The sequence below is a fragment of the Oncorhynchus keta genome, chromosome 21 (assembly GCF_023373465.1).
Source record: "Oncorhynchus keta strain PuntledgeMale-10-30-2019 chromosome 21, Oket_V2, whole genome shotgun sequence".
Taxonomy (NCBI): Eukaryota; Metazoa; Chordata; class Actinopteri; order Salmoniformes; family Salmonidae; genus Oncorhynchus; species Oncorhynchus keta.
The window spans coordinates 20,885,679-20,909,950 of record NC_068441.1 but is presented as its reverse complement, the minus strand read 5'-3'; the positions used below and the strand labels follow the sequence as shown (position 1 = coordinate 20,909,950).

Genomic DNA, 24,272 nt, shown 5'->3' with positions numbered 1-24,272 from the left:
CCGCCTTTCCTTACAGTTCTCTGCTGCCAATGACTGGAACGAATTGCAAAAATCACTGAAGCTGGAGTCTTATATCTCCCTCCTTAACTAAGCATCAGCTGTCAGAGCAGCTTACCAATCATTGCACCTGTACACAGCCCATCTGTAAATAGCCCCCCCAACCACCTCATCCCCATATTGTTATATATATTTTTCTCCTTTGCACCCCAGTATCTCAGTAACTCTGTGTTGTTTGTGTCACACTGGTTTGCTTTATCTTGGCCAGGTTGCAGTTGTAAATTAGAACTTGTTCTCAACTGGCCACCTGGTTAAATAAAGGTGAAATAAAATACAAATATATATGTTAATTTCTCCTTTTCACTTTCTCCCACCCTCTATCCTTCTTTTTATCCTCTCTTTCACTTTCTCACTCTACTTTACCCTTTCTGTAAGTATCTCTGTCTTTGTCCTTTCTAATCCATTACAAAGGGCAGTTCTGAGAGTAGATCTATGACCGGGAATCACCAGCATACATGCATGCACCCACTAATAGGTCTTATAAAGAGCAATAGTAATGGCGTCATTTTGTAGGCGCTAACAGAGGATAACTACACCATGGCTCATTTGCCAAAGCCTTTGGGGGAATGAATGGAAATGAAATTAAGGGGTTTTGGATAAATTCTGAAAATAAGGGCTGAGGCTTAGGAGATCTTATTTGTTTTGTTCTATGACATAGCTAATCATGATTAACATCACTTTTTGTGATTTCGTAAACATTTATGTAATCAAAACAAGCACATAAGGCCCATTTCTGTCCAAAACAAGGTATTTCTGTGATAAGGCCCATTTCAGTCCAAAACAAGGTATTCTGTGTTTTCTATATATTTACACACTATGTGGTTGGAATAATTCTGTAAAATTGTAAACATGATGATAATGCCGTTTTAGTGTAGGAGATGTTTGAAAAGACCACCTGAAATGTCAGTATTGTTTTGGTGGGATTGAGTCTTGGCCTTCCATGGTGGCATCATCATATGGTAAATGAGTTAATGGACCAGTAAGAAAGAGAGTTTAAAACCTCTCTGCCAATAACGGCTAATTTTCAGACCTCTAATCAGACCCCACTCCCAGACAGTACAAGCTAAATTCTTGTTTTGCTTAGAAGCTATTTCTGTTTCTTTTTTACCATTATAATTGAAACAATCACAGTACTTAATTGTCAGCCAGAAAGGATTTGATATTGAGATAATAATGGCTGCATTGGACCTTTCCCTGACTAATATTATCGTATAGAACAAAATATATAAAATATCCTAAGCTTGTGTTAACCTCAAACCTTATTTTTGGCGTTTTTCCTCCATAGGAATGGCAAACGAACCAGAGGTAGAAAATGCTTGCAAATTTGTTTTTTGGGACTAAAAGCTGGCGAACTCTACAAATGATTTTAAATAAAGTATAATCACACACACACACTCTCATGCACACACACACACACACACACACACACACACACACACACACACACACACACACACACACACACACACACACACACACACACACACACACACACACACACACACACACACACACACACACACACACACAGACCTTGTAAAGCCCTCTCTCTGTGTGACATTAACTTCTAGAACTGAGAGCATTACTGTGTAGGAAGAGTCACATAACACACAGAGGCTGGGTGATATGGCCTAAAAATTATGTCACGATTATTTTCAAAATTATGGGCGATTCAGAATATATATCTCAATTTCTTTAACATTTTTTCTAAATAAGATTTGTTGCACAATTAAAGGTACATTGCATGTAAAATTATGCTTTCTTTGGTAAATGTACTGATCTGGCTTTCAAGTCTATCTATGAAAATGCTATTTTTGTTACACATTTAAGCAGAACCATGCACATCCACTGATAATGACCAACTTGTTGTAGCAGGCAGTATAGCACATTAACACAGGCCAATGTTTTAGTGAGTAGCCAGCTAATCTTTATATTTAAAGTCTAGCCAACTTGGACTTATTTTAACAGTCTCCAACTGTTATTTATCAGAATGAGAACAAGTTGCCAATTCTGATATAAATTGGGACTCCCAATCATGGCCGGATGTGATGCAGCCTGGATTCGAACCAGGAACTGCAGTGTCTTAGACCACTGTACCACTCAGGAGCCCCACTAGCATGGCCATGCTCACTGAGTCTGTACATAGTCAAAGCTTTCCTTAAGTTTGGGTCAGTCACAGGTATTTTGCCAAATAGCATTCTAGTTTGCTCTGTTATTTTGTTAATTCTTTCCAATGTGTCAAGTAATTATCTTTTTGTTTTCTTATGATTTGGTTTCAACCTCTCTCTGTCTGAGTCTTTAATACCAATATGTTTCATGAAGACCACCATAGTCCCTGTGCCCAAGAACACTAAGGTAACCTGCCTAAATGACTACCGACGCGTACCACTCATGTCTGTAGCCATGAAGTGCTTTAATAGGCTGGTTATGCCACACATCAACACCATTATCCCAGAAACCCTAGACCCACTCCAATTTGCATACCGCCCCAACAGATCCACAGATGATGTAATCTCTATTGCACTCCACACTGCCCTTTCCCACCTGGACAAAAGGAACACCTATGTGAGAATGCTATTCATTGACTACAGCTCAGCGTTCAACACCATAGTGCCCTCAAAGCTCATCACTAAGCTAAGGACCCTGGGACTAAACACCTCCCTCTGCAACTGGATCCTGGACTTCCTGACAGGCCACACCCAGGTGGTAAGGTTAGGTAACAACACATCTGCCACGCTGATCCTCAACAGTGGTAGGCCTGATTGCCGACAACGACGAGACAGCCTATAGGGAGGAGGTCAGAGACCTGGTTATGTAGTTCCAGGACAACAATCTCTCCTTAAACGTGATCAAGACAAATGAGATGATTGTGGACTACAGGAAAAGGAGGACCGAGCACGCCCCCATTCTCATCGGGGCTGTAGTGGAGCAGGTTGAGAGCTTCAAGTTCCTTGGCGTCGACATCACCAACAAACTAACATGTTCCAAGCTCACCAAGACAATCGTTAACAGGACACGACCAAACCTATTCCCCCTCAGGAGACTGAAAAGATTTGTCATGTGTCCTCAGATCCTCAAAAGGTTCTACAGCTGCACCATCGAGAGCATCCTGACTGGTTGCATCACTGCCTGGTATGGCAACTGCTCAGCCTCCGACCGCAAGTCACTATAGAGGGTAGTGCGTACGGCCCAGTACATCACCGGGGAAAAGCTTCCTGCCATCCAGGACCTCTATACCAGGTGGTGTCAGAGGAAGGTCCTAAAAATGGTCAAAGACTCCAGCCACCCTAGTCATAGATTGTTCTCTCTGCTACAGCACGGCAAGTGGTACCTGAGCGCCAAGTCTAGGTCCAAGAGGCTTCTAAACAGCTTCTACCCCCAAGCTATAGGACTCCTCAACATCTAATCAAATGGCTACCCAGACTATTTGCATTACCCCCCTTTTATGCTGCTGCTAATCTCTGTTATTAACTATGCATAGTCACTTTAATAACTCTACCTACATGTACATATTACTTCGACTAACCGCTGCCCCCGTACATTGACTCTGTACCGGTACCCCCTGTATATAGACTCTCCATTGTTATTTTACTGCTGCTCTTTCATTACTTGTTTCTTTTATTTCTTACTTTTTTAAGGTATTTTTCAAAAAAAACTGCATTGTTGGTTAAGCATTTCACTGTAAAGTGAATTCGGCGCATGTGACAAATATATATTTGTATATATTTTTTGGGGGGGTCTAATTGTGTTGCTGCCCTGGGGCTCTTTTGGGTCTGTTTGTGTTTGTGAGCAGAGCCCCAGGACCAGCTTGCTTAGGGGACTCTTCTCCAGGTTCATCTCTCTGTAGGTGATGGCTTTGTTATGGAAGGTTTGGGAATCGTTTCCTTTTTTAGGTGGTTATAGAATTTAATGGCTCTTTTCTGGATTTTGATAATTAGCGTGTATCGACCTAATTCTGCTGTGCATGTACTATTTGGTGTTTTTACGTTGTACGTGGAGGATATTTTTGCAGAATTCTGCATTCAGAGTCTCAATTTGGTGTTTGTCCTATTTTGTGAATTCTTGGTTGGTGAGCAGACCCCGGACCTCACAACCATAAAGGGCAATAGGTTCTATAACTGATTTAAGCTTTTTTTGCCAGATCCGAATTGGTATGTTGAATTTTATGTTCTCTCTCTCTCTCTCTCTCTCTCTCTCTCTCTCTCTCTCTCTCTCTCTCTCTCTCTCTCTCTCACACACACACACTGTCTCTCTTCTCTCTCTCCACATCTCTCTATCCCCCTCACCCCCCCTCTCTCTCTCCACATCTCTCTATCCCCCTCACCCCCCCTCTCTCTCTCACATCTCTCTATCCCTCCTCACCTCTTTCTCCCCCTCTCTCTCTCTCTCTCTCTCTCTCTATTTGCATTATGTGCGACACTCTGTGGGGGGAAGATAAGTGGCAAACATCAAAGCCTGCAACAAGTGAGTTGCGTCTCAGACAATGTGCGGACCCCTGCTGAGGGTGTCTTTGATAATGCCTGTCAGAAATTCTTCAGAAAGCGCCCTTAGAATTCTCAAAAAGACAAATACACCTGCGTCATCTCTCACACAGATACACAGACACCTGTGCACAAACACACACACAATCACACACAAAAACACACAGTCAATAACACATCTATCCATCTCTCTACAATCTCCTTCTCTCTTTCTTCCATCATTCTTTATATTCTTTACATCATTGTTTATATTGGGCTGGTTTATTCTGTATATGGCCTGTATGTATGGGTGTTTGAGTGTCTTAATTGCCTATTTCGATAAGAGAGAAAGAGAGAGTAGAGGACTTTGATAACTAACACAGTGTTGTTAAGCCCAGATGTCTCTGATTGCTGTGGGAATCATTCAACTCTCCTTTGTTTCTGGCACTGCTATTGTTTCGGTTGTTGGCTGTTCTTTTACTGTCCTAATGAGTTTCTATCTTCTGATATGCTCTCAGTTTGTGTGTGTGTGTGTGTGTGTGTGTGTGTGTGTGTGTGTGTGTGTGTGTGTGTGTGTGTGTGTGTGTGTGTGTGTGTGTGTGTGAGTGTGTGAGTGAGTGTGTGAGTGTGTGAGTGAGTGAGTGAGTGAGTGAGTGAGTGAGTGAGTGAGTGAGTGAGTGAGTGAGTGAGTGAGTTTGTGTGTGGGACCAGAAGTCCTCACAAGGATAGTAAAACAAGAATAATTCGGGGACATTTCGCTGGTCCCCACAAGGAAAAGGGGTATTATAGGCTTAGGGGTTAGATTTAAGGTTAGGGTTAGAGGTTCGGTTTAGGAGTCAGGGATAGGGGTTTGGAGTTAAGCTTATGATTTGGTTTAAAGTTAGGGAACATAGGATTTTGAATGGGAATCAATTGTTTGGTCCCCACAAGGATAGTAAATGTGTGTGTGTGTGTGTGTGTGTGTGTGTGTGTGTGTGTGTGTGTGTGTGTGTGTGTGTGTGTGTGTGTGTGTGTGTGTGTGTGTGTGTGTGTGTGTGTGTGTGTGTGTGTGTGTGTGTGTGTGTGTGTGTGTGTGTGTGATTAATGCATAATTAACTTGTATGTGGTGTTTTGGGTGTTTACTGGCATGAGACATTGCCGTTGTTACAGCTGAGTGATTTCCACTAATGAGATTGCTTTGTAAGTGTCGTATCCCACTGGGCACACACTGGTTGGTATTTTGGTATTTGGTATTCATCAGAATCAACGTTGAATAGATGTTGAATTGACGTCTATTCCCAGTGGGCTGTGTGTGTGTTACTTTATGTGTGTTTGTGCGATGCTGGTCCTACTTCACTGACCCATGTGCATACAGTTTGTGTGTGTAATGCACATGTGTTTTGTGTTATTTGTCCCTGTTTTGTTTTAGATATTGTATTTGTGATGTGTGTGGGGGAGTTAGATTCCCCTTTGGCTCTTGCTCTCCTTCAAATTCATCTTCCCACTCACACACTATGTTCTGCACTGTCTGTCTCTAGCACCATTTCACACACAGTTAGCAACAAAACACACACTTTGTTAACCTGAGAGTCAGAGCAACCAACAACAGACCATGGCCTATTTAGAACAACATGAAAGAGAAGAGAAATACCTGTAACCTTTTTGAATGCTGCCTTACTTTTAGTTTTAGGTCTCTACTGAGCAAGACCCTTCGTGGTTGATGCAATGCTGATACATCTAAACTGCAGAACCATTCAAACTTTTACTATGGCATTTGTGCGTATATGTAAACGTGTGTGTGTCTGTGTGCGCGCGTGCGTGTGTGGAAAGGGAGGGGTCAGGTATTCCTATCAGGACTGGGTTTCTGGACTAGGTCCCTGGTGTGTCCCTGGTCGTCTGGTCCCTGTACACACACACACAGTATTTCTGATAGGTGGATGTGTCGCACTGTGTGCTCAGAGCATTCCATCACTGGTTTCCGTAGGGACTGACTGGCTGTAACTTCCTAAGAATCGACCTTCACAGCCAAGCTCTCAGTGTGTGTGTGTGTGTAATGAGTGTGTAATGTGTGTCAGCCTGCTCTCTCAGCTGACGTCTCCCTTTTGCGTTTTAACAGCTCTTTGGGGGTAAGTCTTTAATTGCTCTCTCTCTCTCTCTCTCTCTCTCTCTCTCTCTCTCTCTCTCTCTCTCTCTCTCTCTCTCTCTCTCTCTCTCTCTCTCTCTGAAAGTACACAGGGGACATACAGCCATTGGTCATTTGAGTAAATGAATAGATTAATAAATGAATGAGGTGTGTGTTTTCAGAGGTTTTTGGGGCTGGGTATGTTTCCCCCTGCCCAGTCTCCAGCTCTAGAGATGTGGGTTAACCAACAAGCTCTCACAGTCTCACTGCAGAATCGGACCTTTGCCCTTAAACGTCAAATTTCGAAGGTTAAGTTGAAAGTAATAGCCCTCACCGTTGCCCCTAGTGGCCGGTTTTGAAGTGATGTCCCAAAATCCTGCTTACTTGGACGTATGTCGAATTTCACAGTGAATGATTTATATACAGGTGAAGTCGGAAGTTTACATACACCTTAGCCAAATACATTTAAACTCAGTTTTTCACAATTCCTGACATTTAATACTAGTAAAAATTCCCTGTCTTTGGTCAGTTTGGATCACCACTTTATTTTAAGAATGTGAAATGTCCAAATAATAGCAGAGAGAATGATTTATTTCAAGTTTATTTCTTTCATCACATTCCCAGTGGGTCAGAAGTTTACATACACTCAATTAGTATTTGGTAGCATTGCCTTTAAATTGTCTAACTTGGCTCAAACCTTTCGGGTAGCCTTCCACAAGCTTCCCACAATAAGTTGGGTGAATTTTGGCCCATTCCTCCTGACAGAGCTGGTCAGGTTTGTAGGCCTCCTTGCTCACACACAATTGAGGTCACAATTGAGGTCACAGGTCACTAAAGAGGCCTTTCTACTTGCTCTGAAAAACACCAAAAGAAAGATGCCCAAGGTCCTTGCTCATCTGCGTGAACGGGCCTTAGGCATGCTGAAAGGAGGCATGAGGACTGCAAATGTGGCCAGGGCAATAAATTGAAATGTCCGTACTGTGAGACGCATAAGACAGCGCTACAGGGAGCAAGGACGGACAGCTGATCGTCCTTGCAGTGGCAGACCACGTGTAACAACACCTGCACAGGATCGGTACATCCGAACATCACACCTGCAGGACAGGTACAGGATGGCAACAACAACCGCCCGAGTTACACCAGGAACGCACAATCCCTCCATCAGTGTTCAGACCGCAATAGGCTGAGAGAGGCTGGACTGAGGGTCTGTAGGCCTATTATAAGGCAGGTTCTAACCAGACATCACCGACAACAATGTCGCCTATGGGCACAAACCCGTCACTGGACCAGACAGGACTGGCAAAAACTGCTCTTCACTCGCGGTTTTGGGATGGTGTTCTTCAGCTTGCAAGCCTCCCCCTTCTCCTCCAAACATAACGATGGTCATTATGGCCAAACAGTTCTATTTTTGTTTCATCGGACCAGATGACATTTCTCCAAAAAGTACGATCTTTGTCCCCATGTGCAGTTGCAAACCGTAGTCTGGATTTCTTTATGGTGGTTTTGGAGCAGTGGTTTCTTCCATGCTGAGCGGCCTTTCAGGTTATGTCGATACAGGACTCCTTTTACTGTGGGTATAGATACATTTGTATCTGTTTCCTCCAGCATCTTCACAAGGTCCTTTGCTGTTGTTCTGGGATTGATTTGCACTTTTCGCACCAAAGTATGTTCATCTCTAGGAGACAGAACGCGTCTCCTTCCTGAGCGGTATGACGGCTGCATGGTCCCATGGTGTTTATACTTACGTGCTTTTGTTTGTACAGATTAATGTGGTACCTTCAGGCATTTGGAAATTGCTCCCAAGGATGAACCAGACTTGTGGAGGTTTTTTCTGAGGTTTTGGCTTATTTCTTATGATATTCCCATGATGTCAAGCAAAGAGTCACTGAGTTTGAAGTTAAGCTTTGAAGTACGTCCACAGGTACACCTCCAATTGACTCAAATGATGTCAATTAGCCTATCAGAAGCTTCTAAAGCCATGACATAATTTTCTGGAATTTTCCAAGCTGTTTAAAGGCACACTCAACTTAGTTTATGTACACTTCTTGTAACGTTTGTCGTCCTCGTCTGAGGAGTATGAAGGATCGAAGGACCAATGTGCAGCGTGGTACGTGTTCATGATGATATTTATTAAACTCAGAACACTAAAACAAAAATAACAAAGAGAATGACACGAAACGAAACAGTCCTGTCTGGTGAAGACACAAAACAGAAAACAATCACCCACACCACACAGGTGGGAAAAGGCTACCCAAGTATGATTCTCAATCAGAGTCAACGAACGACACCTGCCTCTGATTGAGAACCATACCAGGCCAAACACATAAACACAACCTAGAAAAATGAACATAGACTGCCCACCCCAACTCACGCCCTGACCATACTAACACAAAGACAAAATAAAGGAACTAGGGTCAGAACGTGACACTTCTGACCCACTGAAATATTGATACAGTGAATTATAAGTGAAATAAAATGTCTGTAAACAAATGTTGGAAAAATGACTTGTCATGCACAAAGTAGATGTCCTCACCGACTTGCCAAACCTATAGTTTGTTAACAAGAAATTTGTGGAGTGGTTGAATAATGAGTTTTAATGACTCCAACCTAAGTGTATATAGACAGGTGTGTGCCTTTCCAATCAAGTTATAGAAACATCTCAAGGATGATCAATGGAAACAGGATGCAGCTGAGCTCAATTTCATGTTTCACAGCAAAGGGTCTGAACACCTATGTAAATAAGGTATTTCTGTTTTTGTTTTTTTTTGCAAACAATTTTAAAACCTGTTTTCGCTTTGTCTTTATGGGGTATTGTGTGTAGATTGATGAGGATTTGTGTTTATTTAATCAATTTTAGAATAAGGCTGTAATGTAACAACATTTTTTTAAAGTCAAGGGGTCTGAATACTTTCCGAATGCACTGAAAACGTCAATGCACGAAAACCATCTACGCACTTCAATGGGGCAGAAGGCTTTTTGTTGTTGTGATTCTGGATTTCCAGATAGCTAGCAATGATGACAAGAAGCTGCCAAGTGATACCATGTCTTGTTTTGAGGTGTTTTGACTGATTTCATGTCTTTAAAAATAAAATGTACCTTTATTTAACTAGGCAAGTCAGTTAAGAACTAATTCTTATTTTCAATGATGGCCACTAGGCTACCCTGCCACCACCATGTCTATGCTAATAATATGGGGACAAAATACTATGTAGCTAATCAACACCTGTAAAGATGGTTTTGCGAGACAACAACTGCTCATTGTGCAAATATATTAAAGTTTTCAATACACATTGGAGAGGAAACATTGTTGACAACATGTAAACTATCTAAGCCAACACCTTCTGTTTTGCCCCATAGTTGCGCATGCGTTGGTTTTGTTGCTAAACAACCAACCAGTCTATACATCATTGGCTGGATTTAACAGAACTGCCCACGATTCATGCTCAACAGGGTCAGAAGCACAGACGCTTACACACACACACGCACGCACGCACACACACACACACACACACACACACACACACACACACACACACACACACACACACACACACACACACACACACACACACACACACACACACACACACACACACACACACACACACACAGAAGGAAAAGCAATCATACTAAGTGCCTTCTCTGCAGCTATGGTACCTTCTTCTCCTGTATCTGTGTGTGTGTGTGTTCGTGCACTTCTTCATAGTACATTTCAAACAGCTTATTGACAATTTGCATTTCACAAAGAAAGGAGAAAGTAAGAGTTGAAGATTGCACAGAAGAAAGGGAATGGTTACAGGTTTCAAAGGAGTTAAAGTGATTTTGTGTGAGTGTGTCATGCCCTGACCATAGAGAGCCTTCTTATTCTCTATTTTGTTAGGTCGGGGTGTGACTAGGGTGGGTAATCTAGGTTATCTATTTCTATGTTGGCCTGGTATGGTTCCCAATCAGAGGCAGCTGTTGATCGTTGTCTCTGATTGGGGATCATATTTAGGCAGCCATTTCCTCAATGTGTTTGGTGCGATCTTGTTTATGTGTAGTTGCTTGTGAGCACTCCATTGTCTTCACGTTTCGTTCATTCTTTATTGTTTTTGTGCGTTTCAGTTAATAAACATGTGGAAACTATACCATGCTGCACCTTGGTCCGATAATTATTTCGAGAATGTGACAGAAGATCCCACCATAACAGGACCAAGCAGCGTGCCCAGGAGGAGAAGGGATCCTGGACATGGGAGGAGGTCTTGGATGGGAAGGTATTCTGGACTTGGGAGGAGATCTTGGATGGGAAAGGATCCTGGACTTGGGAGGAAATCATGGTAGGACAGGATAGCCTTCCTTGGCAAGAGTCACAGAGGACACAAGGAGAGGAGGGAGGACAGTGACGACGCCAGGGTTCGGGGCCACAAAAATCTCAAAAAACAGCCCGAAAATATTTTTGGGGGGGACACAAGGGGTGGTCGGCGGAGCCGAGGAGTGAACCAGAGCCAGTCTGGGAGAAGAGGGAGAAACTTGAGGAGAGTGAATGGAGAGAATCAGAAACCATCAGTGTGTTGAGGAGAGAGAAATGAGAGAGTTGTTGAGTTGGTGGAAGATGCACGACATTTGCCCTAAGGAGCGTGTTATCAGTTTAATGCCACCTGAGTCAGCTCTCCGTACTCGTCCTGAGGAGCGTGCTATCAGTCTGGTAAAATCTGTGCCGGCTCAACACACCAGGTCTCCAGTGTGCCTCCACAGCCCTGTACGTCCTGTGCCAGCTCCTCGCACTTGCCGTGCGAAGTGTGTCATCGAACCGGTACCATTGATGCCAGCTATGTGCACCAGGTCTCCAGTGCGCCTTCACAGCCCAGTATGTCCTGTGCCAGCTCCTTGCACTTGCCGTGCGAAGTGTGTCATCGAACCGGTACAATTTATGCCAGCTATGCGCACCAGGTCTCCAGTACGCCTCCACAGCCCAGTACGTCCTGTGCTCACTCCACGCACTAGGCCTCCAGTGCGCCTCCCCAGTCCGGTACGTCCTGTGCCTGCTCCTTGCACTCGCCCTGAAGTGCGTGTCACCAGTCCGGTGCCACCTGTGCCGGCTCCACGCACCAGGCTTCCAGTGCACTTCCCCAGTCCGGTATGTCCTGTACCAGCACCTCGCACTTGCCCTGAAATGTGTGTTACCAATCCGGTACCACCTGTGCCGGCTCTTCGCATCAGGCCTCCAGTGCGCCTCCCCAGTCCGGTACTTCCTGTGCCTGCTCCTTGCACTCGCCCTGAAGTGCGTGTCACCAGTCCGGTGCCACCTGTGCCGGCTCCACGCACCAGGCTTCCAGTGCACTTCCCCAGTCCGGTATGTCCTGTACCAGCACCTCGCACTTGCCCTGAAATGTGTGTTACCAATCCGGTACCACCTGTGCCGGCTCTTCGCATCAGGCCTCCAGTGCGCCTCCCCAGTCCGGTACTTCCTGTGCCAGTTCCACGCACTCGCCTTGAAGTGTGTGTCACCAGTCCAGTGCCACCTGTACCGGCTCCACGCCCTACGCTCTGGACTTTGAACCCTCGCCAGCGAGGGTTCACAGTCCAGAGTCTCCAGCTCCAGGGCAGGAGCCTTCCCCTGCACCAGTGCTCAGTCCAGATACGGTGTCCAGTCCTGCTCCATGGCAGGAGCCTTTCTCTACACCGATGTCCAGGCCAGGGCTGGTGTCCAGTCCCGCTCCGTGGAAGGAGCCTTCCTTGACACCAATGTCCAGTCCAGGCACAGTGTTCAGCCCAGGTCCATGGCTGGATCCGCGGGATGAGCGGGTTCTTCGACCCGCACCAGAGCCATCACCAAAGCTGGTGGATCCGCGAGCTGAGCGGGTTCTTCGGCCCGCACCGGAGCCGCCACCAATGCTGATGGATTCGCAAGCTGAGTGGGTTCTTCGTCCCGCACCAGAGCCGCCCCCGATGCTGGCGGATCCGCGGGATAAGTGGGTTCTTTGTCCCGCACCAGAGCCACCACCAAAGCTAGATGCCCACCTGGACCCTCCCCTATAGAGTCAGGTTTTGCGGCCGGAGTCCGCACCTTTGGGGGGGTACTGTCACGCCCTGACCACAGAGAGCCTTCTTATTCTCTATTTTGGTTAGGTCGGGGTGTGACTAGGGTGGGTAATCTAGGTTATCTATTTCTATGTTGGCCTGGTATGGTTCCCAATCAGAGGCAGCTGTTGATCGTTGTCTCTGATTGGGGATCATATTTAGGCAGCCATTACCTCAATGTGTTTGGTGCGATCTTGTTTATGTGTAGTTGCCTGTGAGCACTCCATTGTCTCCACGTTTCGTTCATTCTTTATTGTTTTTGTGCATTTCTGTTAATTTTGGGGTTTTAACCCTATCCCGAACATGAACCCTTACCTTAAACCATTTGGAATAAGTGCCTAAGCTTAATGTTTGAACCCTATCCAAAACATGAACTCTTAACCTTCTAAATGTGATGTTGGGAGTAACTTCAAAATTTGAAGTTTGGAGAAACGTGAATAAACGTCTAATTCTGCAGTGAGACTGTGAGAGCTTCTTGAGCTCAGGATAGCTGATGAGTGGAGCTTGGGCTCTATATGTTATCTACACAGAAACTTTCAGAGTGAACTTTTCTGCTCTCAGTGCACACACACACACACACAGCTCTTATCTCTCTACACCTTCTTACCTGCAGAGTGAGTGAGTGAATGTGTATGTGTGCGTATGTGTGCGTATGTGTGCGTATGTGTGCTCTGAGCTTTTTTGTCCGCAGTGGAGGGTGACCTGGGTCAATCAAGAGTGTCTGATTGGTTGTTTCTCCAGATGGTGTTTCTAATCTCTCTCCTGACTGGCTGCTCAGTGGCAAGGGCTCCTGAGTGTCGCTATGGCGATAAGAGAGTGACAGTCTGGCAGTGGTCATCAGCAGGTCATCTAGAAACATCCTCACACACGCACAAACACTGTAAGGTCTCTAATTTCTCTCCCTCTCTCCAGGAGATTGCAGCGTATCTGATCACATTTGAGAAACATGAAGAATGGCTGACGACATCACCCAAGACCAGGTGAGACGCACACACACACGTGCACACGCAGACACACACACACAATAATTTATGGTAACACATGTAGAACTTACACAGTACCTTTACAATCTAAAAATGTCAATGTAAAATGATGAAAACTTAGTCAGCTATAAATGTTGCATTAATGAATGTAAATGTATGATGATAAGTGATGTATAATTCAGGTTTTATGGGGGACGTGTGTATTTAAGAGAGAGGTTAGCAGGATTTCACATCTGAAATTGAATATGTATAAGCATAACTGCAAATTAGTTATAGGGAGAGGGAGCGGGAGGGAGAGACAGATAGAGGGAGAGAAAGATTTTGAATTTTAAAATTCCCTTTATCGGGTCAAGACCCTGCAGTACATGAACATTCCAGCCTGTAAGAAAAACATAAGTTTAAGAGAGAGAGAGAGATCTAAAGAGAGAGCGATAAAGCCATATCCTATTCCCCATAGACCTGAACCCCAAGACAATTGTGTAGATCTGAAGGCAATGGTTCGGTGTAAGTTCAATTGATCAACTTCCATCAGAGGTTGAGGTGGAGCTATTACCATATAGTGTTTATCAATTCAATCATATACCTAGGCCTAGTGGGCATTAGCTAAGGGTCGATCTGGGATTGGGTGACTGTCACACTAGGCTACATTTGAATCTAGTTAACATCTGACTGGAGTTTAGCCTCCAGCCAGCTGCTAGAACTATGGTAATTGGTTATGACACTCGCAGGCCTAGCAGTCTGATGGATGGCAGCTGTAGACAGTCAGTCACATTAAATCCACTCAATTCAGAACCACATAGAAATGGAGCCAGATTATGGTAGATTACAGCTAATCCCACTGGTGTGGGCTGGGGCTTTGGTGAACTATAGCATACTTGTATAGCCAATTTATAACAATTTTATAGCAGGTTCATATCAGCTTTATAACAGTCTTATATCAGGCCCATATCAGCTTTATAACAGTCATATATCAAGCCCATATCAGCTTTATAACAGTCTTATATCAGGCCCATATCAGCTTTATAACAGTCTTATATCAGGCCCATATCAGCTTTATAACAGTCTTATATCAGGCCCATATCAGCTTTATAACAGTCTTATATCAGGCCCATATCAGCTTTATAACAGTCATATATCAAGCCCATATCAGCTTTATAACAGTCTTATATCAGGCCCATATCAGCTTTATAACAGTCTTATATCAGGCCCATATCAGCTTTATAACTGTTTTATAGCAGGCTGATATCAGGGTTATAGCAGGTGTGTTATAGCTGTTCTCAATGCTCTGTCTTGATAAGTGGAAACAACTGGCTCTCCACCAGCAGTCAGTCACCTTCACACTCCTTCCATTCCAACATACCTCATCAACTCCAGCTAATGACTGTTTTAAACCTTAACACTCCTCTCTCTATATCTCTCTCTCCATCCTTCCCTTTCTTTATCACTCTTTCCCTTTATCTTACACTCAATCTCCTCCCCCTCACTCACGCCCTCCCTCACTTGTTCATTCACCCCATGGGATACAACCGCTCAAGAGTTTTGTCAAGGGTGAGCAGAGCACCTAGTTCAAGGACACACAGAGGACACACAGAGGACACACATCCGGGAAAGTTCTTGACTGCACATTCTCTTTTGCAATAACGACGATACACACAGAACCAGGGGATCCTCGACAATACAATACACACAGAACCAGGGGATCTTCAGCATGCGGAGGTTGCAAAGCCTTCTCTTCCTCTAGCACTCACAAACTCAGGAAATGCTTTTTATATCCCAAACAGCTTGGCACTTGAATCAATAGTATATGTAAAGTCTGGTTGAATCAGAGGGTGTGTGTGTGTGTGTGCTTGTGCGTGTGTGTGCGCACTTGTGCGTGTGTGTGTGTGTGTGTGTGTGTGTGTGTGTGTGTGTGTGTGTGTGTGTGTGTGTGTGTGTGTGTGTGTGTGTGTGTGTGTGTGTGTGTGTGTGTGTGTGTGTGTGTGTGTGTGTGTGTGTGTGTGTGTGTGTGTGTGTGTGTGTGGTTGAATCAGATCCCTCATCTTTATATCATCTCTGTAACATAATTAGAGTTAACCGCGGCGGGATGAGTCACAGCAGCCGCGAGACACAGAGACTAAACTAAGCTTTGATCAGAGGGCTACTGTACTCTACTGAGAAACACACTGAAACACAACACATTTAAGGTGGCAAAGAAAATAAGCTCAAAGTACATTCAATTTCACTGAGTGTGCATAAATTTAATTACCATAATCTCTGGTCATGTACTTTTAGTGAAAAATGAACAAAAAGAGAGGAGAGGAATAAATGAGAGGAGAGAAGAGGAGTAAAAAGGAAAAGAAAGAATGTGAGGAGAGGAGAGGAGAGAATGAAAGACAAGGGGAGGGGAGGACATAGGAGAGAATGAAAGACAAGGGGAGGGGAGGAGATAGGAGAGGATGAAAGACAAGGGGAGGGGAGGAGATAGGAGAGAATGAAAGACAAGGGGAGGGGAGGAGATAGGAGAGAATGAAAGACAAGGGGAGGGGAGGAGATAGGAGAGAATGAAAGACAAGGGGAGGGGAGGAGATAGGAGAGAATGAAAGACAAGGGGAGGGGAGGAGATAGGAGAGAATGAAAGACAAGGGGAGGGGAGGAGAAAAGGGGTTTGTGTGTGTGGGGTTTATTGATTGTTGAAATGCTTGTTCTGGCTCTGTTGTTAGGAGATAAGGCAGCAAATCCTCCACCTTACACACTCTCTCTCGCTCGGTCTCACACACACACACACACACACACACACACACACACACACACACACACACACACACACACACACACACACACACACACACACACACACACACACACACACACACACACACACACACACACACACACACACTGGTCCCACTGTTTCTGTAATGTGGTGATTGATTGAGGAGCTCCAGGGATGACATTGAGCTCATAGTACACTCAGGAGGAGATCTGCCCTCTGTGTGTACAGTGTGCGTGTGTTTGTGTGTACAACAGCAGTGTGTGTGTGTCTTCACAGGTTTGAGGAATAGTAGCTGAGTAAACAGTTTTCCCGCGGTGCAGCTAAAGCACCCTGCTAAAATATTAACGTGTGTGTTTGTGAGCTAATATGTTAGCGTGTGTGTGCGTGTGTGTGTGTGTGTGTGTGCATCATACACAGAAGGCTGAAATGACAGAAAGATTGATAGAACCACATTTGTAGAACCACACAATCAGCGGTGAGCAGTGGGCATTTCTGTTAATCCAAGAATAACTTTTGTCCAAAAATAACCTGTCACTGTTGTCATGTATTTGGCTATGCCGGATTAAGTGATATGACATGCTATTCTATAAAATAATTTCTCCGTAATTAATGTTACCTGATTGAGCTAATCATGTAAATGTAATTAACTAGAGAGTCGGGCACCACACAATAATATTTATAGAGCTGTTATCTTCCGAATAAACTCTTAAAGACCCAGTCATATTTTACATCAATAGCAGTCAATATTAATCGTCAAATTGGGTTGAATAATTTATTTACTAAATGCCTAACTAATCACACAGAATTACACATACACATAATTAAATCATAACTTGATTACAAATTACGTCATAAAGGAAAACGTCCCTGCTAGGCGGAACAGATATGACAGCTTGTTACACAAAAGAAAAGGGCTGGGTTTGAGTGAAAGAGCGGGAAGACTGAGGAACAAAGGGCGAAGCTGTGCTATCGTAAATACAGTATCTTATGCATTCTAAATTACCGCCCATTTGGAAAACTGGGCAATAAATATTTACTCTGAGCGGCGCTTCGGTAGGTTGGTGGTAGATGGAAGGCTGTGTTGCCCAACCGAGTCCTTCGTCCTTTGAAGAATGTCTCTGCTGGTAAATTGAATACGTTGTAGTAATGTCGTTGTGTGGTAGACGGGATACTCTGTCTGTTCCTTCCCAACCCTCGTTTGCAGCGGCTGTTGTTAACTCAACGGCTAGGAGGTATCACATCTGTAGTGAATAAGAGTTCAAAGTTCATACCATTCGCAACCAAAGCTCACGCGTGATGTTGGCTTTGTTCTGAAGGAAGGGAGAGGAGGACGTGTTTGAAAAGTTTTATAGCCCATGTCCCTTCACAGGGGCGGGCCACTGATTGAGCAGAGCCCTACCTTGTGAAATCCCAAATCTCATATTTTAGAAGCTAAAATCACATTTCATCCCATCACGAATAATTTCATATTCAAACATTTAAATTGAACAACAATTCCATGTGAATCCGATAACTCTGATGTGTATACCTTCCACTGTAGAGTTTAGGTCATCTTATCATTGATGATAATGTCTCAGATGACGACCGAACTGACATATTCATTGAGTACCACCGCATATGTTCAATTGGTCAGATTACCAGAATATAGTTAATTTCTCCCCACCTTCTTATGTTCCCAGAATCTCTATGTTAACCAAGGGTTTTGCAAATGTAACATCAGTAGGGTAGAGAGAGGAAAACGGGTGGAATAGGTTTTTATGACTGTCATAAACCTACCCCAGGCCAACGTCATGACAGTCTCCCCATGTTGAGTTCAATCTTGCGATTAACCTGCATGTTGCAAACCAACATAAAAATGACAGTGGGTTGTCCTGGTTGTGGACCATCGTTGTGGTCCCCATCTGGTGGTCGACCCGGGTAGGGTGTCTGCAAATGAAGAAGTCCGCTCCATGGCTGGGCAGCGGATGTCCGGATTGGGATCGCCGTTCCGGACCCGTCGTCTGGTCGTCCAGACTGGAAGATCTGGGCAGTAACTTAGGCAGATGTTAACAACGCACACACACTCATGAAATATATCATTACATTTCCTCCCAAATGAGCGGCGTTGTGGCACTAACTGATGCTTGTATGGGGAAGTTGTTTATGGCTCTATCACTTTCTACGTGCCAAACAAAATGAAACAAAATGAATGAAAGCATAAACAAAACAAAATATAGTTATGCCCCCTTAATCATCTAATTGGACTGTATTCTATCTACATCCATGGTCTTGGCAAAATGACCCTATCCTGGCATTGTCTAATGTCATATCTAGGGCTTTCCTAATTTGCGGGGTGTTGCTTAGGGTACTATACTAAGTCTACAGCTGTAAGGCACTAGTTTTGGGCAGTCTACAGGGGTGACCTATGGACATCTGGGAAGAAGTAGTGAGTGCTGTAGCTGTAGAGTTAAAGGCCTCAAAATAAATGTTCAACTTTACTAAGGCTGGTATTCATCTCGGACCCTTAAGTGATCCTAGCATAAATCCTAATTGGATGTTCCGTTGTGCATGTGAGTTTATGCTTACACAAGCGCACATGTCAAGGGAAGGAAACCAAGTATCCTGGCAGATTACAACTTGTTCAGAATGAGTCTGACGTAGTCAGGTAATTTTCAGGTCAATGCCTGGAGGTCAGTCAGAATTGGTGTCGAGAGAGTCTGTAGTGGTTTTACTACCAGTCATTGTCTTCCACTATTGTAGTGGCGGTAGGTATGAAGAAGTTTACTTCATCGCTATGTTATCCACGGAGGAGCTAACCTCATGACGGAAGTACCCTAAGTATTAGACCAGTCGTACGTGGTGTGATCGTGATTCATGACTTCTAATAACATTTCTCCTGAACAGAGGGTTCTATTTATTAGTGGCGTGTGTTAACCATTGGAATAGTGCAATGGAGATTCCCTTCCCCGTGTTGCACTCTGAGTGACTCCTATGTTGCTATTATCAATAGCAATTTAACTTGTGAGGTTACTAATCCTCTTACTGAGTGTTGCTGGACTGACTGTGGTATTGGTACTGGTACTCAAGGGTTCCAGTTGTCCTACTGATTTATTCTGAAATGTTATCCGACAGTAATACATGATTAGAGCATTTTACTAGTTGTCTTGGAGTGACTACTACACATGGCAAGGAATGATTATTGTTGCCATTTGTTTTGGAGGTGGACAAGTCTACTGGACTTCCTTTACAACCAGTGTGGTACACCTCAGTACTATCTTAGATGTGTTCTAAGATAATCCCCGTCTAGGGGCCTGTCTAGGGGCCTGATTTGATTTATGCTCTGGCGGCCGCGTACGGTGTTGTCCGTAGTCCCAACCCCCCCACCGGCCTCGATAAGGCTCATCATGGGTCTGGGCTACTATTCCCCCCCTTTGTGTCTCGGGATCCCCCCACCAGCGGGTGGTGTTGGTATCCGAGGCGCAAACTAAAAGTTTGAACCCTATGAACGAGTTGTCAGTGGCCACGTTATTATGAGAGTGGCTGTAACCTTTCAACCAAATCTCCTGGTGTTTGTGCTTCAACACCCTCAGTGGCTGTCGAGGTCTGTCAGTCATCACCGCGTCCGCGTGTGGCAACCTCTTCAGTACCTGCGAACTAAGACAAGGATATCGGTCTGTGATGTCGCAAAGTGTTTAACCAGTGGGAGTCATCAGGTAAGTTGCTGGACTGACGCCATTAGTGTCATTGTACGGGTTGACAGTCCCCCACAAAGCGTAAGCTGTGTCATCGGAAGCAGAGTTTACTCTGTGTATCGATGTTTTTCTTGCTGAGACCTGCCGCAGTGTTTGAGGAAGTGTCCGAAGGGCAAGAGAAGTTCATCTCAACTACCATATTGCAAGACTGCAAGGAGGAGGGAAGTTGCTCATTCACATAGACAGCTGGCTCGAAATCATGACAAGAATGGTCCATCAGATTGGCTGATGGAATGTGTCGAGATATCGTAACATCTCCTTGGATCGGATTCTGCACCAAGAGGTTTTAAAACATCTTTTTCCCAAGGGGTGCTTTTGACAGATACCCCTCGTGAATGACTGCGTTGCTGCTAGCGTTAGGGGAAGACAGTGTGGTCGGTGGAGAAGGCACTGTAGCCTGTGGCCTGGTTGGTTTTCCAATCCATCAATGGGAGTAACCGATCCATCAAGTCTGCTCCAAGTAGCAGGGGTACAGTTTCGAGGCTGGTAACATACACAGGGTGGATGAGCGATATGTCCTTGAAGTGTAGTTTCAGCATGACTGTCAATGTTAGAGGCGAGGTAGTCTGAGTGACCCCTCGAAGTGTAGTGTCGCATCGTTCCACTTTTAACCAATGTTTAGTTGGCTTCAAAGCCCTTTCTACATCATCAAACAATGTTTGAAAGATGAGTGATATTGTTGCACCCGAATCAATTAGCCATGACAAGTTAAGCAGTCCTCCAGGACTGTTTCCAGGTATGGGCGTTTCGATTCATATTCCCCACAAAGTGGAGTGGTCGTTCGCAACGACGTGATGTGTCAATTCTGTTCAAGGTGGAAGCAGATCGACTTTTCCGAATTTGAGTGGGCTTGCCTTTAACGAAGCGTTTGACATTTTTCTTCGCAACCTTTGTATCAGAGTCTATAGACAAAGCCCGTGGGCTTGTTTCTTGATCAAGCGGACCCTGGATAGGGTCTCGAGTGAGAGCGGGAGAGATTTGAATTTTAACGTCCTTGCTATGGGTGTTAATTCCTGCGGACCTGGTGTCCAGTAATTCCCCGTCTAGTCCCTGTGACTTATCTTTTACCCTTTTCTCAAATGATTCTCGCTTTAGTTCTTCACGTAGTGGAACTTCTGGAGAACATTGGTCTACGTTTTGATCATCCTTCAACTCTTTGTTACCCTTGTGCTCTGACACTTTGTGTGGGTTGGGTGCAGGAACATATTGAACAGGTCGATTGTAGCGGTAGTCGTTTTGATGGTGACTTACTTTACAGTTATTTTGACCGCAGAGATTATTGGAATCATGGTTTCGTGGTAGAAACTGTTGTTGTGCGTCATCTCTTAACGCTCCAATACCTAATAATGCACCCTCTAACTGGAGTGAGTGCTCCCGGTCAAACTTCAAAACCGAGTGGTCAAGGGCTCTTAGCGTTACAAGCTTTTGATGCCTCAAAAGCTGTGCTTGCAAGCTCTCTGGGTTGTAAGATAGGCAAGCCAATGTGGGCTGCAGGGCCCAAGTAGGTAATGAAGGTAGGATACATGTTCGACAGGAACATTTGTTTAAAAGGTAACAGGTCTTCCATACCTGTTTCAGTGAGTAGGCCAAAGTAAGCTGAACGAAGCCTATAATAGTAAGCTTGTGGGTGTTCGTTCAAAGCTTGTTTGACCATGTTAGCCAGTGAGCTATCGTGTTTGCGAGTTGCAGAACCACTGAATTCTAATTTCAAAGCTGTGGCAAGTTTAGTGTAGTCATTTGCTTTGGCTTTGTTGGCCAAGAGGCGACATATTACTCAGTGCCGAATGGCCAAGAGGAGAAGACTGAGGGACACATGATGGAGGCAATGTCTGAAACCTATTGTCTTCACTCCTTTGAGTAACGGGCTCCGGTTGCTTGGATGGATAGTCACGCTGTAGAGCGTGACCATTCTGGACTTCCTACAGATGGTACCTAAGGGTGGTATTCTGCTGCATTGCAGAGTCCACTTGAGCGCTTAGAGTATTGATTTTGGACACGTGAGTGTCGCACTTGCTCTTTTCGATCTCAAACTTATCTGTCATGGTTTGCAGGTCTTGAGTACAGAGCGAGAGATTCAGTGATGTGATTTCTTCCTCTTGCTTAGAAATCAAGATTTCCATCTTCATCACCCGAATTCTCTCATCATTCATTTGGTCAGCGACTTCAATGAGTTTTGCTGATTTGTCATCCAACTTTGTCATTGTGTTCATCAATTCATTGTCTTTGGTCTGCAGCATTTTGAGTAGAACCGTGTTACTCTGAGTAACGTTCAACAAAACTGCCTGCATGTTATCAAATTGCACGCTCCTGTTTGTAGATAACTCAACAGATGTATCTAGTTTGAAGTGGACTACATCGTATTTAGTTTTGTCTAAATCGAGTTGTTCCTGGAGACAACGATTTTGTTGAAGAGTTTGTGCTCGTTCATCATCATAAGTATTTGCAATTACTTTTAATTGTTCAGATTTCAAACGCAGTTCCTCGACTAGCAGATTGTTTTCATTTCCTGCTTTTGTCAATAGTTGCTCAGTTCTCTCCACCTGTCCCCTCATGTTAGACATGTCGGGCACGTGCTTCCGCTGTGCACTGTGGTATTGGACCGATGCCACATTTTTATGGCAATACATCAGTGCAAAAGTGGGGAGAACCGTCACAAAGCCTGTGTTTGATGGTTGGTTTTGGAGAGAGTTCGCAATTTTGGCTGTTTTTTCGCTAATGGCATAATTAGGGTTGGTATCGCTGCTGAGGTCAGAGATCAATCTTTTATGGGTGGAGGTTCACTAATTAGCGGAGGAGTGGTGACCACCTCCTTTGATAGCTTGCACATTATTCGAAAAATTTAGAGGAACATTTTTCCTATTTTCTTTCAAAGTTTGGGTTTGGAATTCATTGGAATTGAATGAGACAATAAAATCCATACAATCTCCATTGATTGGATATCATAAGTTTAAACAGTAGATCAAATGTTGGAAACATTCAACACTGTGGTACACTTCTCTCTAAGACCGAAGCCACGTGGGATTCCCGCTGGGGCGGGGCTTCTGTCAGTACTGGATTACTGAATGGTTTTAATGATAAATCAGACCTGTAAAGGCTATTTGGGAATTAAACTTTAATTAACCTGAGAAGTTGCTTCATCTAGGTTAGTTTGGAAAAAGTTTACAATGTCTTGTTTAGAAAACTCATAAATTTGGATATTATTTAAAATATCTATTTCAGAATGTAAATTGCCAGATTTTCCAGGTTTTGCCTGAAGCTTTTGTTCAACGGCACTCACAGTGAAAATCTTTGCAGTTCTGGAAATGTCAGAGTGTCTTCTTTCCAAAACGATCAATTCCAAGCATAGTCGAGCATCTTTTCGTGACAAAATATTGCGCTTAAAACAGGCACGTCTTTTTATCCAAAAATGAAATAATGCCCCTAGTGGACTAACAGGTCAAATCTCCTGAATTTCAATCGGCCGGCTCTTTGTCCTCGCTCGACAAATTAATAATGACCGAGCCTACACACGTCTGAAATGCGCCAGGCAGAAATAGCCCTGCGTTTGGCCAAATGCTCTATTTCTCAGATTTCTATAATTAGCTTTCTCGGCCCTCATACAGAAATCTATTTGCTTACGTTACCCACTGACTACGTCAGCGAACAACACGGAGGCAGGGGAATCTTCAGTACACTCAATAATGCTTGTCTTTAACACTCAAAAAATGTGTACAATAACTTGGTATATTATGTCATCTGTTTTTCAAATTTATACAGGCTGAATCAAAATGAAAGCCTTATTCTATTTTAGATTCCTCACAGGGGGCACCAATTATGTAGTGTCTTTGGCTATGCCAGATTAAGTGATATGACATGCTATTCTATAAAATCATTTCTCCGTAATTAATATTACCTGATTGAGCTAATCATGTAAATGTAATTAACTAGAGTGTTGGGCACCAAATAATATTTATGGAGCTGTTATCTTCCGAATAAACTCTTAAAGACCTAGTCATATTTTACATCAATAGCAGTCAATATGAATCGTCATCTTAATTCAGTCTCATCTGAAAGTTGTAAATTATTGGTTATCTGCACGAACCCTGGCTAACAAGTTGAACCAGCAATACAAAATTGGGTTTAATTATG

The 24,272-nt window shown here is 44.0% G+C and overlaps 1 protein-coding gene across 1 annotated transcript in view; it reads left to right on the top strand.

The window, feature by feature from the left end:
• LOC118377479 (calmodulin-binding transcription activator 1) overlaps positions 1 to 24,272 on the top strand; it is a 130,636-nt gene that overhangs the window by 62,343 nt on the left and 44,021 nt on the right. Inside the window, 1 exon segment of the mRNA XM_052473461.1 lies at positions 13,591 to 13,658. Within this exon segment, the coding sequence (XP_052329421.1) occupies positions 13,591 to 13,658 (68 nt within the window).